General features: G+C 53.5%; 4 protein-coding genes and 1 non-coding gene across 5 annotated transcripts; 1 reads left to right on the top strand and 4 right to left on the bottom strand.

Annotated features, from left to right (window-relative positions):
• Window positions 1–417: 417 nt before the first annotated feature.
• easC_0 (Acyltransferase easC) lies at window positions 418–2088 on the bottom strand (the record flags this gene model as incomplete). The annotated part of the gene is made up of 1 exon (XM_014692798.1): window positions 418–2088. One exon carries the CDS (start codon window positions 2086–2088, stop codon window positions 418–420), a length of 1671 nt encoding a protein of 556 aa, XP_014548284.1.
• Window positions 2089–3887: 1799 nt separating this feature from the next.
• On the top strand, window positions 3888–3983 carry G6M90_tRNA00000015. Its single transcript has one exon. It is a non-coding gene; the product is annotated as a tRNA-Ala (tRNA).
• A 779-nt stretch (window positions 3984–4762) lies between these two features.
• Window positions 4763–8113, bottom strand: G6M90_00g022710 (uncharacterized protein; the record flags this gene model as incomplete). Its single annotated transcript, XM_014692797.1, has 1 exon — window positions 4763–8113. One exon carries the CDS (start codon window positions 8111–8113, stop codon window positions 4763–4765), a length of 3351 nt encoding a protein of 1116 aa, XP_014548283.1.
• Window positions 8114–9468: 1355 nt separating this feature from the next.
• G6M90_00g022720 (uncharacterized protein) lies at window positions 9469–10604 on the bottom strand (the record flags this gene model as incomplete). Its single annotated transcript, XM_066129895.1, has 2 exons — window positions 9469–10414; window positions 10480–10604. The coding sequence occupies 2 exons, from the start codon at window positions 10602–10604 to the stop codon at window positions 9469–9471; spliced, it is 1071 nt and encodes a 356-aa protein (XP_065985985.1).
• A 393-nt stretch (window positions 10605–10997) lies between these two features.
• On the bottom strand, window positions 10998–12091 carry G6M90_00g022730 (uncharacterized protein; the record flags this gene model as incomplete). The annotated part of the gene is made up of 2 exons (XM_014692796.2): window positions 10998–11250; window positions 11310–12091. The coding sequence occupies 2 exons, from the start codon at window positions 12089–12091 to the stop codon at window positions 10998–11000; spliced, it is 1035 nt and encodes a 344-aa protein (XP_014548282.2).
• Window positions 12092–13029: the final 938 nt, after the last annotated feature.

Genomic DNA, 13029 nt, shown 5'->3' on the forward strand with positions numbered 1-13029 from the left:
TACTTGGGCGACGAGTCGACGACGACGACGCAGTACTGCACTGATGTCATGTCACAGCTGGGCAGACAACCCAGATACTATCTAAGGTGTGTACTTAGTAGTTAGCAGAAGTAATATGGGGTAAATTACCTGCTGCTACGTGATAATTAATAGCTTGCTTCACATTGGATCCAGTGGAGGCGTCTCCACCAACGCACCTCGGTCCACACCTTCACGTCTGGAGCCACCCGATGGCCAAGACTCGCACACCTGCACTGGAGCTGGCATTGGTTGGTAGTTTACTCATTAATCAACCATTTTTATTCAAAAGAAATTTTATCTGAGTGGAAGTCGGCCTTCGGGCCCTGTCTATCATCGTTGCCAATAAATCTTTACAAAAAACGCCCACTTGTCTGGTATCCATCCCTGCAGCCTTCGCTACTCAATCGTGTTGTCATTGCTCACCCACTTCTTCCACTCCTCGTTCGCCAACAGTCGCATCATCGACGCCTTGTCCAGCGTCACCAATATCTCATAATCCGAATGCAGCTTTCCTGGTAGCACAAGTCCAGCGCCCATATTCCACTGTGGCTGCGCGCGACGCACAGCATCAGCTGTTCTTCCACCTGAACTTGACTTGCCCTCGGGCTTTAATCCTGGAAACCGAAATATAACATCGGCTCCCAGATGACGCCAAGAGTTGAAGATGAAGTCCGAAGGCTCTTGAGGATCCAGATTGATACCGACAAATCGAGGATCCGGGGCAGCTCGAAACATGGCTGTCCGTTTGTCAACAAAGTCCTTGTCAATGGCTGTTATTGCCGAGTCGATGGAGCATATCAGTTTGCCCAGCAGCTCGTCCGCTGTCGCAGCCGAGGCTGGGGAGGCCTTTGTACATGGCTGCTGGCTACTAATCACCACATGGTCGTCCATGTTGGCGCAAATCCTGGGCATGCAAACCGCATTGCTTGCATACCCAGGTAGCCCGCCTTGATACGCACATTTTTTCCAGCTTGCTGGGACGAGAAGGTGTGTCTTGTCTGTTAAGCTGTTTTTGTTTAAGTTGGTCGGATTTGGGACAGACGGCGCTCGCGGCTGATGGCCCGCGAGTCGTGCAGCGGTACAGAAGCTCCACACGACACCCGCCAGACAGGCAAAGGTCCTAACGTGGCTCCCACTCCAATTTTGCGCCACTGCGTGAAGGGCCCTAATCTTCTCCTCGTTGAACTTGAATATGCGGCCCGTCTTACGGACATTGGCAAGAGATGGCACCCGTTCTCGGCGGGTACATGGGGCGGTTGGTCCCGTCGGCTGGGGAAGAAGGGTGTATTCGGGACAATCCTTCATCAGGTCCTCAAAGGACGACTCGAGTAAAGCAGTCGTTTCGCTCTCGGGAATATCCACGTCTATATTGGCGGGGTATTCAAACTTGTTGGCCTGGCCATTTTCGACACCATTCTTGACTGCATACTCGGCGACACTTTTAACACCAGCCCTAACACCGTCCTCGATACCATTCTGGGCAGCCGTCTCGTCGCGGCGGGTGAAGGCGGCAAAGGTCGATATAAAGCTGTGCATGCCAATGCCATCTGTAATGGAGTGGTGGAAGTAGAAGCACAGCAATAGACCGCCGCCTCGGATAATGCGTGCATGAACCTCAGTAACAGGCACTCCGGGCCCATTTTCCGTCAAGTCATACGGCAGGTCGAAACAGGGCCCTACAAATGCCTTGCAGGGGAAACCCTGCGCCTTGAGCTCGGGGTAGCTCCAGCTAAACAACGACTCCTCACATTGTCGATTATCAAAAAACTTGAAAGACACTTTATCATTTTTCGTCGTGGAAAGGTGCACTGTCCCCTTGGTCCGGCCAAGATATATCTTTCCCGCAAAGTGAGGGAAATGATTGCATGCAAGCTTGAGCCGGTTTTGGATGTGCTTGCACAGCTTGTCGAAGCCGTTCAGCTGCTCGTCGATTGGAAAGCAAAACACTTGCCGGACATAGGCTCGCATTGCAACCTGGTTCCAGGTGCCGAGCAGGCGGAGATTCCCCGGATTTGAGACCATCTTAGCCGCCGGAATGGTGGCACGGAGATCTATTGTTCCGGGCATGGTTTTTGATTTTTTGTCTTTTCTCCTCCAAACTCGCTTCACGAGCCAAGCCCAGCACTTTTTGTTTTCCTTGCCTGCCCGCTCTCGGTTTGGCGTCCTCTTCGGGGAGGAAAGATGGTTTGGGTGCCGCTGCAGTCTTTGCCCCTCGGGCGGCCCAGCGACTCGGGCCAGAGCCAGCTCTGCGCCGTCTCCTCTGTTGTCCGTATGGTAGAAGGTGAGCCAACAAGTTTCACCTGTCTCGGCTGGTAAGGCAAAGAAAGGTTTGCTTGGAATATCACTCAATGGGGAAGAGAAAAGTGAAAGTAAGGAAAGAAATCGAGAACCATGCGCAACCAAGGGCGAGGTGAGCTTAGCGTTTGATCGGGATGGTTGAAGAGAAGAGAGAGAAAAAGAAAAAAAAAGAAAAAGAGGAATCCCTCTTACGAAAAGAGAACGACCGAGGTAGAGGTTTTTATTACTTTTACGAAAAATGAATGCTCGAGTGGTGAAGACTCCTTGGGCAGCTGTGAATTATCAAGTTTGTCGCTCCATGGCGGGACTGGGAACCGGGACTAGACTGTGACTGAGTCGCCCCTTCCGCAGGAAAAAGCAGACATTTGTTCAACCCGGGTGCCCAAAAGGAAGGCACTGTCCAGTTTCACGCAAACTGCATGTACGCACTGAGTCCAGAAGCCCGGAGCCAGCACTCAAGAATCAATCACTGGTGCTTCCAACGCCCCAGCCTTGCACCATGCGCAGGGCGAACAGCCAGGCGAGCATCCAGGGCGAGCATCACAACTCGAGCACCCTCGCCTCGCATGTTCGCCCCAGAGCCTCTCTCGTCGACATTCTGATGCTGCACTCTGGAAAAGCGGCTTCGGTGGCCAGCAAATCGACAAGGCCGTCTCGACGCTGTCATGACTGCGCACCGGCGTGTTCGGCATCTCTTCAGTGTTTAGCAACAAAGCATCCCGGTCCATGGTTACAACTACACAGTGCCCTTGTGGGACTGCTGCCGCCTGCGCCAAGCCATATCATGGACGACACAGTCACTGTACTCCGTACTCCGTGCCGCCAGCCAGCTCCGGACCTCTTTGTGACATGGACCGTGTTCCCACCTCGTCCGCTCGTCCTCTGCTGCATCTGGTCCAGGGCACGGGGAGCGGAGGCAGGGCACGGAGCGAGTGCCATTGTTGCAAAGCGCACACGCAGGAACCCCCCCCTCCCCCCCTCTACGGAGTACTCCGTGCAGCAAATGAACCTCCGGGGTAAAACAGGAGGAAAGAGGGTCGCACATGTTCACCCGTTCACAGAATAATGTGCTCCATGGAGTAGTCCGTGACGGGAAGGCAAACCGGAAAACGAATGGCGGCCAACGGCAATCGAAGCCAGGCCCCCCCCTTGGTCAAACTCGAAATTAGTTATCTTGCTGCTTTTCCGCAACACGATGCCCCAAAACGGCGCCGTGCGTCCCGATCGCCTTTCTCGTCACACTGCCCGTTGTGCGACGATCAGAGTCACGCAGCGACGGGTGAAACATCAGCCACTGCTATAACGCGGCAATGCTACGCACAAGTCACATATGAAATGTTATCATCCAATTCGTGCGAGCCATCATATCACACAATCACTGACTCGCATTTCCGCATCTGGGCACTCTTTTCTGGCAAATCCCGACTCGCAACTTCACCGCAGGCCATCCGGCCCCACCAGCCTCGCCTTCGCGGGAACACGCAAAGATCCTTGTCATAGTAAAATAACCAACCTATTCCCAATCGGGGTGGATATATATAATAAAATAACCAAGCTATTCCCAATAGGGGCGGATGGTTTAGTGGTATAATACTCCCTTAGCAGGTTTCCGTCTACGGATTCGTGATTGGGAGTGGTCCGGGGTTCGATTCCCCGTTCGTCCATGTGAGGTGGTATTGAGCCCACCATTATACCTTCATTTTTTGTTTCATTTTTCATTTTTTTTCGACTGCTTTTCGCCAAGACTGGTTGCTCTTAGGGCGTTACGCCTAGCGCACTGCTCGACATTGCGCCATGGTATGTAGGCTCAGTGAAGTCCTGAGTGAGAACAGCATGATGGTTTGCCGCGCGCAGACGGGCAATATTGTCGCAACATTTTGCCCAAGGCGTGTGTGGTGCTGTGTGCCGTATCGATCTAGGATGCTATTATATATATACCGTCATCTTTTGTTTTTTGTTTTTTTTTTTGGGCAGCTTTTCGCCAAGACTGGCTACTCTTAGGGCTGTGTTACGCCTAGCGCACTGCTCGACCTTGCGCCATGGTATATGTAGGCTAAGTGAAGTCTTGAATGGAAGAAGAGCATGATGTTTTGGCACGAGCAGAGGGCAATATTATCGCAACATTTTGCCCAAGGCGTGTGTGATGCTGTGTGCCGTATTGATCTGGGATGCTGCCCCATCAATCTTTTGCTGCCCGAATGGCGCGACTTTTGAAAACGGCCATGTTTCTGTCTGTCACATAATTTGTCTCTCGTTGCTTTTTATGTTTCGATTCAACGTGTTTGCCATGTGACTAATGCACAACGCCGTCATTCCCTTTTATACGTAGTAGTAGTAGTAGTAGTAGTAGTAGTACTCTTAATTATGTAGTGACATCTATTGCATGAGCCATGTCTCATCCAGGGCGCGTGTTTGTTTCTTCATCAACCAATAATAAGCTTCGTCATTTGTCTTCACCGGGCTTTGGACTCTTACTCCGGCTTCTTGTCGACCCCTTGCCTACGATTTTCTCAGCCCACTTCCACGACGACGGGCTGAGCCGCCCTTGCGTCCCGTCCTTTGTCGGCTGCGTCGGCTGGTGCCTTTGTTTACCAACCTTTCCGTCTTCGTGGGTTTCTATTTCGCTCTCGTTTTCACTGTCCACCCAGTCTCGCTCACTCCACGTCATCGAGTCAGCTCTGTCCGACGACCCGAGACGAGGAGGTAGTGACGAGACATCGCCGTCTGGTTTCTTCCGCAATTCAGGGACCTCGTCCAGTGCTTCTCGCGCCTCTCGCGCCTCGTTGGTCTCGCCGCCGCCTGGCTCTTCCGATGAGTCGGGGCTGCCCGCGCCGTCTTGACCAAGTTGGCCCAACCGTTTAACTTCCCGGCCATCGGCATCCGGCGACCGGTGAGATGCAAATGCCCGCTCTATGTTTGGTTCCTCGTCATCTCGCATCCGCGCAGCCTCCGAGTCACTAAAGTGTGCGTCCACCAGGTGCTTCACGACAGGCCAGCCGTGAGCGTTAGCAAACATGCGGCGCACAATGATGTTGTTATGTGCGTCCGGTTCTAGCTTGACCAGCACTTTGCGCCAAGAAAGATCACGATGATAGCCTCTGGCAATCTTTTCTTCTACCCGCATGCTCGAACCGTCCACCACTTCGGCCGGATGTTTGTCTGGGTTGGTGTGGACTGTGTCGTCATAGTCCTTTGCCGACTCCATGGAATCGGCGTGGTTTATTGAAGGGTAAGGTGACGATGAATCGCTTTGCTGGTGCGACGTTGCAGACATCTTCCCGGACGTCCTGCGACGCACGAGGGTCGACTGCCGCTTTTTCATGGGAGGAGGGGGTATGTCACTTGGATGGTATACCCGGTCGTGGAAAATGGTTCTGGGACGCTTTGATGGATCAAGCAGGTATTCTGTGGTGGGTAAGCTGGGGTTGAGAAGATCGCCGGCGGATTCAAAGAACGTAGTTTTGGGCGGTGCAGTCATCCCATCCACATCCTCTTCCATCTCATGCCCTGTGGTCGCTTTGCCGGGTTTGCGGTCGCTTATATCCGTGATGCTCGAGTTGGTGGTGTCAGAATCGTTGGTTGGCATTGTCTGGCCGCGTCGCAGAATCTTCTTTTGTTTGGCAGAGGTTACTTGGGGCTTGGGAGGCTCGTTGCTCTTGAAGAGATTGAAGAAGCCGGCCAAAGGCGAGAGGTGAGCCGCATCACCACCAGTGTCGGAGGGGACATCGTCGTCCCCATTGAATGGTCGAGGCACTGAGCGGATGCTTGCCCTATCATCCTCGTTCATGGCGTCGTCTGAGGGCTGCGGAACCTGGCGCATGCTCCCCCTCGGTGTGCTTGTCCCAGAGTCACTTTGCTGTACTTGCTCATCGGAGGGAAGCCTCTGTCTTTGCCGCGGGGACAGGATGTTTGTGCCAGTCAACTCTGCCCATCCGAACCCAACAACAGTTTCTACCAAGCCGGCATCTCGCCGAGCCTTTTCGACACGGCCGAGACCTTGCCAATCCAAAAATAACAGACAGCTAGTGCGAAGGGGCACAATGCCATCATTGACAACATTGGAATAGACAGTTCGGTTTCTGAACTTTTTGAGGGCTACATGTGCCGGGCCAGTAGGCAAAATGCGCAACAGAGGTTTAGACTCAGCTTGTGATTCGCCGTATACCTTTTTGTGTGCGGACTCGCCAAGATTGCTAACAAGGGCTCCCCATCCACTTCGAGCAATGGTTGGAGCCCTCCAGGTGAGACCGAGATCTTGGCCTGTTCGCCCGACTAGACCAAAGTCGAGGGCAAATTTGACGTATAGAGGGTTCTCATTACTCAAACCGAGAAATGGCGACGCCAAGGAGATAAAGTTGATTGGTTGAATGAGATCAAAGAAGTCGGGAGAGTGCTTCTGAATATATGCAATAGCATACGTCTGGATAAGACCACCAAGCGAATGCCCAACAAAGCTGATGCTTGTTATCTTGTAATGTCTGCATTGACTATCGTGCTTAGTTTTGGCAGCATCGGCTTGTATCGTGCTATGCTTATGCGCCGGCTTCGAATTAGGGGACTTTTGATGCTGGTGGCTGTGGCCGCCTCCCATAGCCTCGGCGAGACCTTCGACTGCCCCTTTACCAATGGGAAGAAAAGGCTGGTCGGGATATGTCATGGAGAGAACGTATCTTGACAATCTTTTGCCGAGGTACTTGATACCCTTTTCAGTTTTGGTAGCGTTTCCCGGATACCCGCGCACAATGACCTCTTCGTCATCCTCGTCCTCGTCCTCGTCATCATCGCCTTTGTCGCCTTCGTCTTCGCCCTTTTTCGTGTCTTCAGTTTTCGACTCGGTAGTAACTTCCTTCTTGGCTGCCTTTTCCTTTGCCCGTCTAGCCTTCGCATCTATCCGTGCCTGCTTAGCAGCAACGTCAATGCTCTCTTTAATGTATAACATGTCGGCTCCTAGGTTACTGTGCAGCCCATGAGTTAAGATTACCAGATGAACCTTTTTCTTCTTTCGCTCTCCTATTGAACATGATTGGCACTTGTTGGTTCCTGAATCGCCTGTCTTGACCGTACTTTGTACAGGCTTGTCTGCACCTGAAGCTTCGACTCGTTTTTCGCACACATCGTCCCAGCCGGGGAGTCTTGGAGTATTCCAGAGCGTAGCTGTGTCCTCCACTTTCAGGTGGACTGCTCGAGAGAAGACACCTTTGGGCTGCGCAGGATGGTGCCCGTCCTTGGCTCCAATGCTCTGCTGGTGGTCACAGACACGGCCGGGCTGAGGTACCGCGCTTGAATTACCAACAATAGGCAATGTCTGGCTCAGGTTCAACGATTTGTAGTCCCGCGCCACCACAACCTCGAACCCTACGGCGGCCGAGGTCGAGAAGATGACCTGTGAGGCAACTTCAATAATCCAGCTGGCGCATTCATCGTCGTGCTCGCAACTCTTGCCGAACCCGCCATGCCGCCCGGCACCAGCAGCCTGGCGGATATCGTCTGGGACGACGAGTTCGCACTCCCACGACCCTCCTGCCTTGAGCATAGGTTCAAACTCGGGGACTCCATAGCGGCGGTGATTGGGATATTTCTCATTGGGGTTATAGTTGGAAGGGTAGGCCGAGACAGACAGCGTATACGGGCCGTGGACAAATGCAGCGCGCAAGGCAATAGTGGAAGTATTTCGGATCCGAACGTAGAGTTTCTCGGGTGACGGCAGGATTCGGTCCTGCGACGGCGTGTATGTGACGGTGTATCGGACGACTTCGCCAATCTTGACGCTGCCGACCTGATGCAGGAGGAGCATAATGATATGGTGGCCCTGGTTTTGCGACGGCCGAACTTTGAGCTCGCGCAGGCAATATCGGACAGGATCCCGGAGACGTAGATTCGAGCTTCGGCGTGGCAAGGTATGAAGGAGAAAAGTCGTGTCGCACAGGGGCTGAGGGAGAATGGCTTTCAACTGCACGCGAGCATCATAGACAGCACGTGGTCACCTTTGAGGATGCTGACGTCAAAGCACCAGCAGCTGCGGCATGTGCAGCACCGGCAGGCGCAAGCTGTCCAGGGATTTGGGGAGGAGAAGGGAGCCCTAGCACATGCCCTTCATGATGCGACCAGTTTTAGCAGCAAAATGCGAGTGTGACATGGAGGAGGATGAAAGTGTAATGAGAAAAGAGTGGTGGGAAGATGACATGTGCCCGCCTGCTGTGAATGACTGACTACAAGTACGGCTGCGGGTGCGGAATAGGAGGTGACTTTGGAGTACTAGCACTAGTAAGAACGATTGTTGGAAGTGGGCCCCGCCGACCCTCGCGGGCTCACGCACTTCCTCTTGAGCTGTCAGCGGAACTCCGGAGAGAATGGCAAGTGCGAGAGGCAGCCGATCCCGCCGCACCCGACGAGGACTAGTCGCCCAGGGCCTTGGCCATACGGGAACTCGGATGCACGGAGCAGCACCTAGGCGTTTCAATCTCAACCGCCGTCGTCATCTATTTGAAAACGAAAAAACATCGAGCGTACATTGTACGTACTACCGAGCAATGAGCCCTGCCAACAACCAGCCAATCCGTCTGCCCCTCCAAATTGCTCCCTATTCACGTCAGTGCGCCGTGAAGTGGCCCCCGTTACACAACCCGACCCCATTTCCAGTCCAACCAACTTGAGAACCTGACAACTCCTCCCTCCCCGTCCGCCATCAAGGCCCTGGCACCATCGAGCGCTGCTTTCCTGGCTCTGCATGTCCCGTCATCTCCCACGTGTCGGCTGTGCATACAGAGTACGGGGTGCATGAATATCGTCCTGTCTAACCAGGTCGTCGTCTTGGCAGCCGGCTCCCACGAGCTTTCCCCATGCTTCTTGGAGCCTCTCAACCGATCGTCAAAGACATCCCTGCACCCAATATAATCGTGATATAGGCACCTGTCAAGTCAATCGTCGCTCAAGGTTGAGGGGAACATGGCATGGCTTCCTCTCTAGATTTAACCATCAACGGCAAGCGGCCAGGCCACTCACCCACTCAAGTACAGAATCTTCCGCTTTGCTATAAGCATGTCAAGTCAAAGATGCTACACGAAAAAGAGGAGGAAAAGAAAAGAAAAACTCGTTTAAAAAGTCCAAAAAGTTCTAGAATACACATCATAAACTCGTGAGAGCAAAATCTTAAGCGTGCCCAACCGTTGACTCCCCATCCGGAATCCCAGGCTCAACAAATGCCCTCCACTGCGAAACCCGATTCATCCCCTGTCCCGTGCCATTCAATCCGGCCAACTCGCTCGACTTGGGCCTGGTCTCCCTGCCTCTGCGCCAATGGCTTCGCGGTGGAGAATGGACCCTTGCCTCGTCTTCGTAATCCCTCGACATGCGCCGCCCCACGACTCTCTCTGTCCGCGGAGTATACGGCGATATATTGTACATTTCCGCCTCGACCGTATGGTGCCGCAGCGCAAGGGAAGGCGGGATGGGAACCGGGGCCGCAGGTACTGGTGGAGGAGGCACGCTCATGCCCACTGGGTAAATTGGTCCTGCGGCCGGAGGAGATCCAAAGCCGGATCGGGTTTCTGATAGACGATCTGCCAGTCGTCGTTCTTGAGAGGTCTCTAAACGTCCCCGTGAACGCCGAGTATCACCGTACTCGGGTCTGTCGTGTACTGCTGTCGTTTGTGTTTGGGGTCTGTAGTGTCCCCCCCGTCTGTAATTCTCATTCATATAATGCTCTGATGCGTTTCCAATGCCATGGATGTCTCCCAACCCACCCATCATACTGTAACTGTGCGGTTCGTCGTAATCACCCGTATACTGCAATTGACGAGCAAAGTCGGCGTCGAACGATTCCTGCTGTCGTCGCATGTGCATTTCCTCCTGGTACGTCCTTGGTCTTCGACGAACTGGCATCATCATAGGAGGAGGTTCTGTATGCCCTCGTAGTTCGGGTGGTGCAGGGGGGCCGTTGCCTCGGAATATGTCACCCAGGTCGCCTCTGATACTAGGGATCGAAATATTCATATCGTTCAAGAAGTCGGCGCGGCGATCGTCATCATTGAACCAGGGACAATCGCAGTTTTTCCACTTTATGCCGCAAATCATGCAGAACTCAGCACCGCATCGACTATACATTGTCAGCAGAAGTTTCATCTCTGCTAAAGCAGGAAGCTGGCGAAGAAGTGAACTTACCATGTCATATGGTTACAACCCTCTTTCAGCTCTACCAAGGCCTTGCACCTGTAGCACCGCTTCCACCCTTCTTCTTTCGCCTGGGCAAGAATATCCGCCGTCTCTGGGTCGTTCGGACATGACATAGCTCCATGCCATCGGGTGTTGCATGCGCAACATACCTTGGTTCTGCACCTGCTACACCTTCCTACTTTGCGACCGTCCTCGCGCTTAATGTTGGACGGTTTGATCCATTCTCCGCATTTTCGGGCCGGACAGTAAACTCGATTCTTGGTTGAGTATTCGGCGAATTTACGATTCCAAGTCTTCTTGAAGGCATGGTCGAAAAGCCGTTCAACATGCTTTAGAGGAATATGGTCTGTCGTGCAGCATCGAGGAGGCATGTGTTGCGGATCGGTGACGGAAAGCCTAAAGATGCGTTCAAGGCATGAACGGCACATGTAATGCCCGCATCTTAACTTGGAGGCTTTGGATGTTGGCACGTCACCCATACAGATGACACAATCAACACTGCGTTTTCATTTAGTTCCGTTCGTCGTAATTCGCGCGACTTCGACATGGTGAAAGACTGACCGTTTCTTTGGCACCTTTGGCTCCTTCAGGTGCTTATCCGGACTCTCCTGTCGCACTGTCTGCGCCCCAAATATACTCCCAATGATGCTAGAAGGACCACCCGATACGGATCCAGCCCTACTCCGGCTGAATCTTCGAGTCTTCGGCTGGTCAAGCTGTATGATCTCAGCGGACCTGTGACGTCTATGCACTAGCGGCCTGCCACATATGTATAATTAGAACCCGAGCGACACAGCTCTTCATGACTTGAAACATACCTGTTGGACGAAATCGGGGGCCGCGAATCTTCAATCACATCAGGAACGTGATAAACTCTCTCGCGACGAGACGAAACACTGCGATCAGGCGTCCTTGATGATGCAATGGCTGCGGAGCCACCCTCACTAGCAGCATAGTACCTCCGCGACCCGCCATCTTCGTCCCCATACGGCTTCCTCCTTCTCCTACGATATCTCCTATCTGAAGATGACTCGATATACTCATCTCGGCTCGACTGACCACGCTCTCTGTACCTGGCCGGCTCCTCCTCGAGCTCCTCAACAACCTCTATGTGATCACAATCATAATCATCTCCATACGCAAGGCCGCTTGTGGCCGAGGAATGGGCCGAGTATTCTGCTCCCCCCCTCGTCCTTCCATATCCCGGAGACACGTCCCTCGCCGAATGCCTCCTCACAAGCGGGACCTCATACCGGTCGTCTGGAGCGAGACAATTAACAGGTCTTCGATACGCGGCATCTGTTGCAGACCTTGTTAAACCGATTACAGGCGCTGGCGCTGGGGGAGGCGGCATGGTTGAGGAGGCAGAAGCAGCAGCAAAGTACTCGTTTGGGTCCGGGCTCCTCAAACTTGAATAGCGTCGTCGTCGAGATGTCGTCCTACGCGGGGAGCTATGTACCCCGTCGTCGAAAGCATGGGGCGGCGAATCGGGCGACTGGTCAGGCTTCGCTCTCAGGTCCAGAATGCGGTCGTCGTACCGTCTTGCTCGACGGGGGATATGATCGCCATCCACATCATCTAGGTGCGAAGGCCGCCTCATTCTCTAAACAGGCCCGGCGGTTGGTTTGTTGGGTTTTTAGGCCGTTAAGAAATTTCTCCTTGATGGCTTCGGGCAACCACGGGCTGAATATCCCACCACCACCACCACCACCCTGGCGCGATATGTCGATTGATTATGCACGCACTTTCCCCTCTGCCTGCTCTGGTTGGCTCGAAGTCGAGTAAGCGTAAGAATCGAAAAGGAAAATAAAAAGAAAAAATATATAGATGCGAAAGTACGGGCGAATAGAGAAGCAGCCCTGGGCGGCGGCGAACCAGTCGGGGGTTGTCTTGCCTGCATCAACCTACTGCAGCGTACGTCGTTGATTGGGGTTGGGCAGAGCGCGTGGTGCATTATAAGGCTTTGCCGAGCAGGAAATCCGCAGGGGAATGCGCCAAGTGAGAATAGAGAAAGAACACGAGCAATATTACCGCATGCAAGCTTTGACTCTTGGTGGTGTTGGTGTCGGGCCGCCACGCTATGATGTCCTCGCGTCTGAACAATGATGGATCAGAGAGCCCCCTCAGCATTTGAACACTCGATGGCGCCTGTTCCCCCTGGCCGTCCGTCAGGCAGTTCGTCCAACACGCCACCCAACACTCGGGAAGCACCAACAAGGCTAAGACCGGTGATGAGGAGAGATGGCCCGAGCCTGACAAAAAGGTGGTATGTTCACTTGAGCAACCCGCAGGCCGTGAGGGGTGACAGTGTGCCTGGCAAGTTGGGTCAAGTGCTCAGCGCGGATGGCTGCCCAGGCGTCTGGAGGTAGCGGTTGGTGCCCGCAAAGATGGATGAATAAAACCGGGGAGAAGGCCACACAAAGACAAGGAGCTTTTAGGCATGAACAAGACAAGACTCTGTTCACGCTCCAGCCGCCAGTGTCACCGGCGTCGCCCGTGTCACCAGCCTGTCGATTGAACCAAAAAAAAAAAGTCTGC

The sequence above is a fragment of the Metarhizium brunneum genome, chromosome 1, assembly GCF_013426205.1.
Source record: "Metarhizium brunneum chromosome 1, complete sequence".
Taxonomy (NCBI): domain Eukaryota; kingdom Fungi; phylum Ascomycota; class Sordariomycetes; order Hypocreales; family Clavicipitaceae; genus Metarhizium; species Metarhizium brunneum.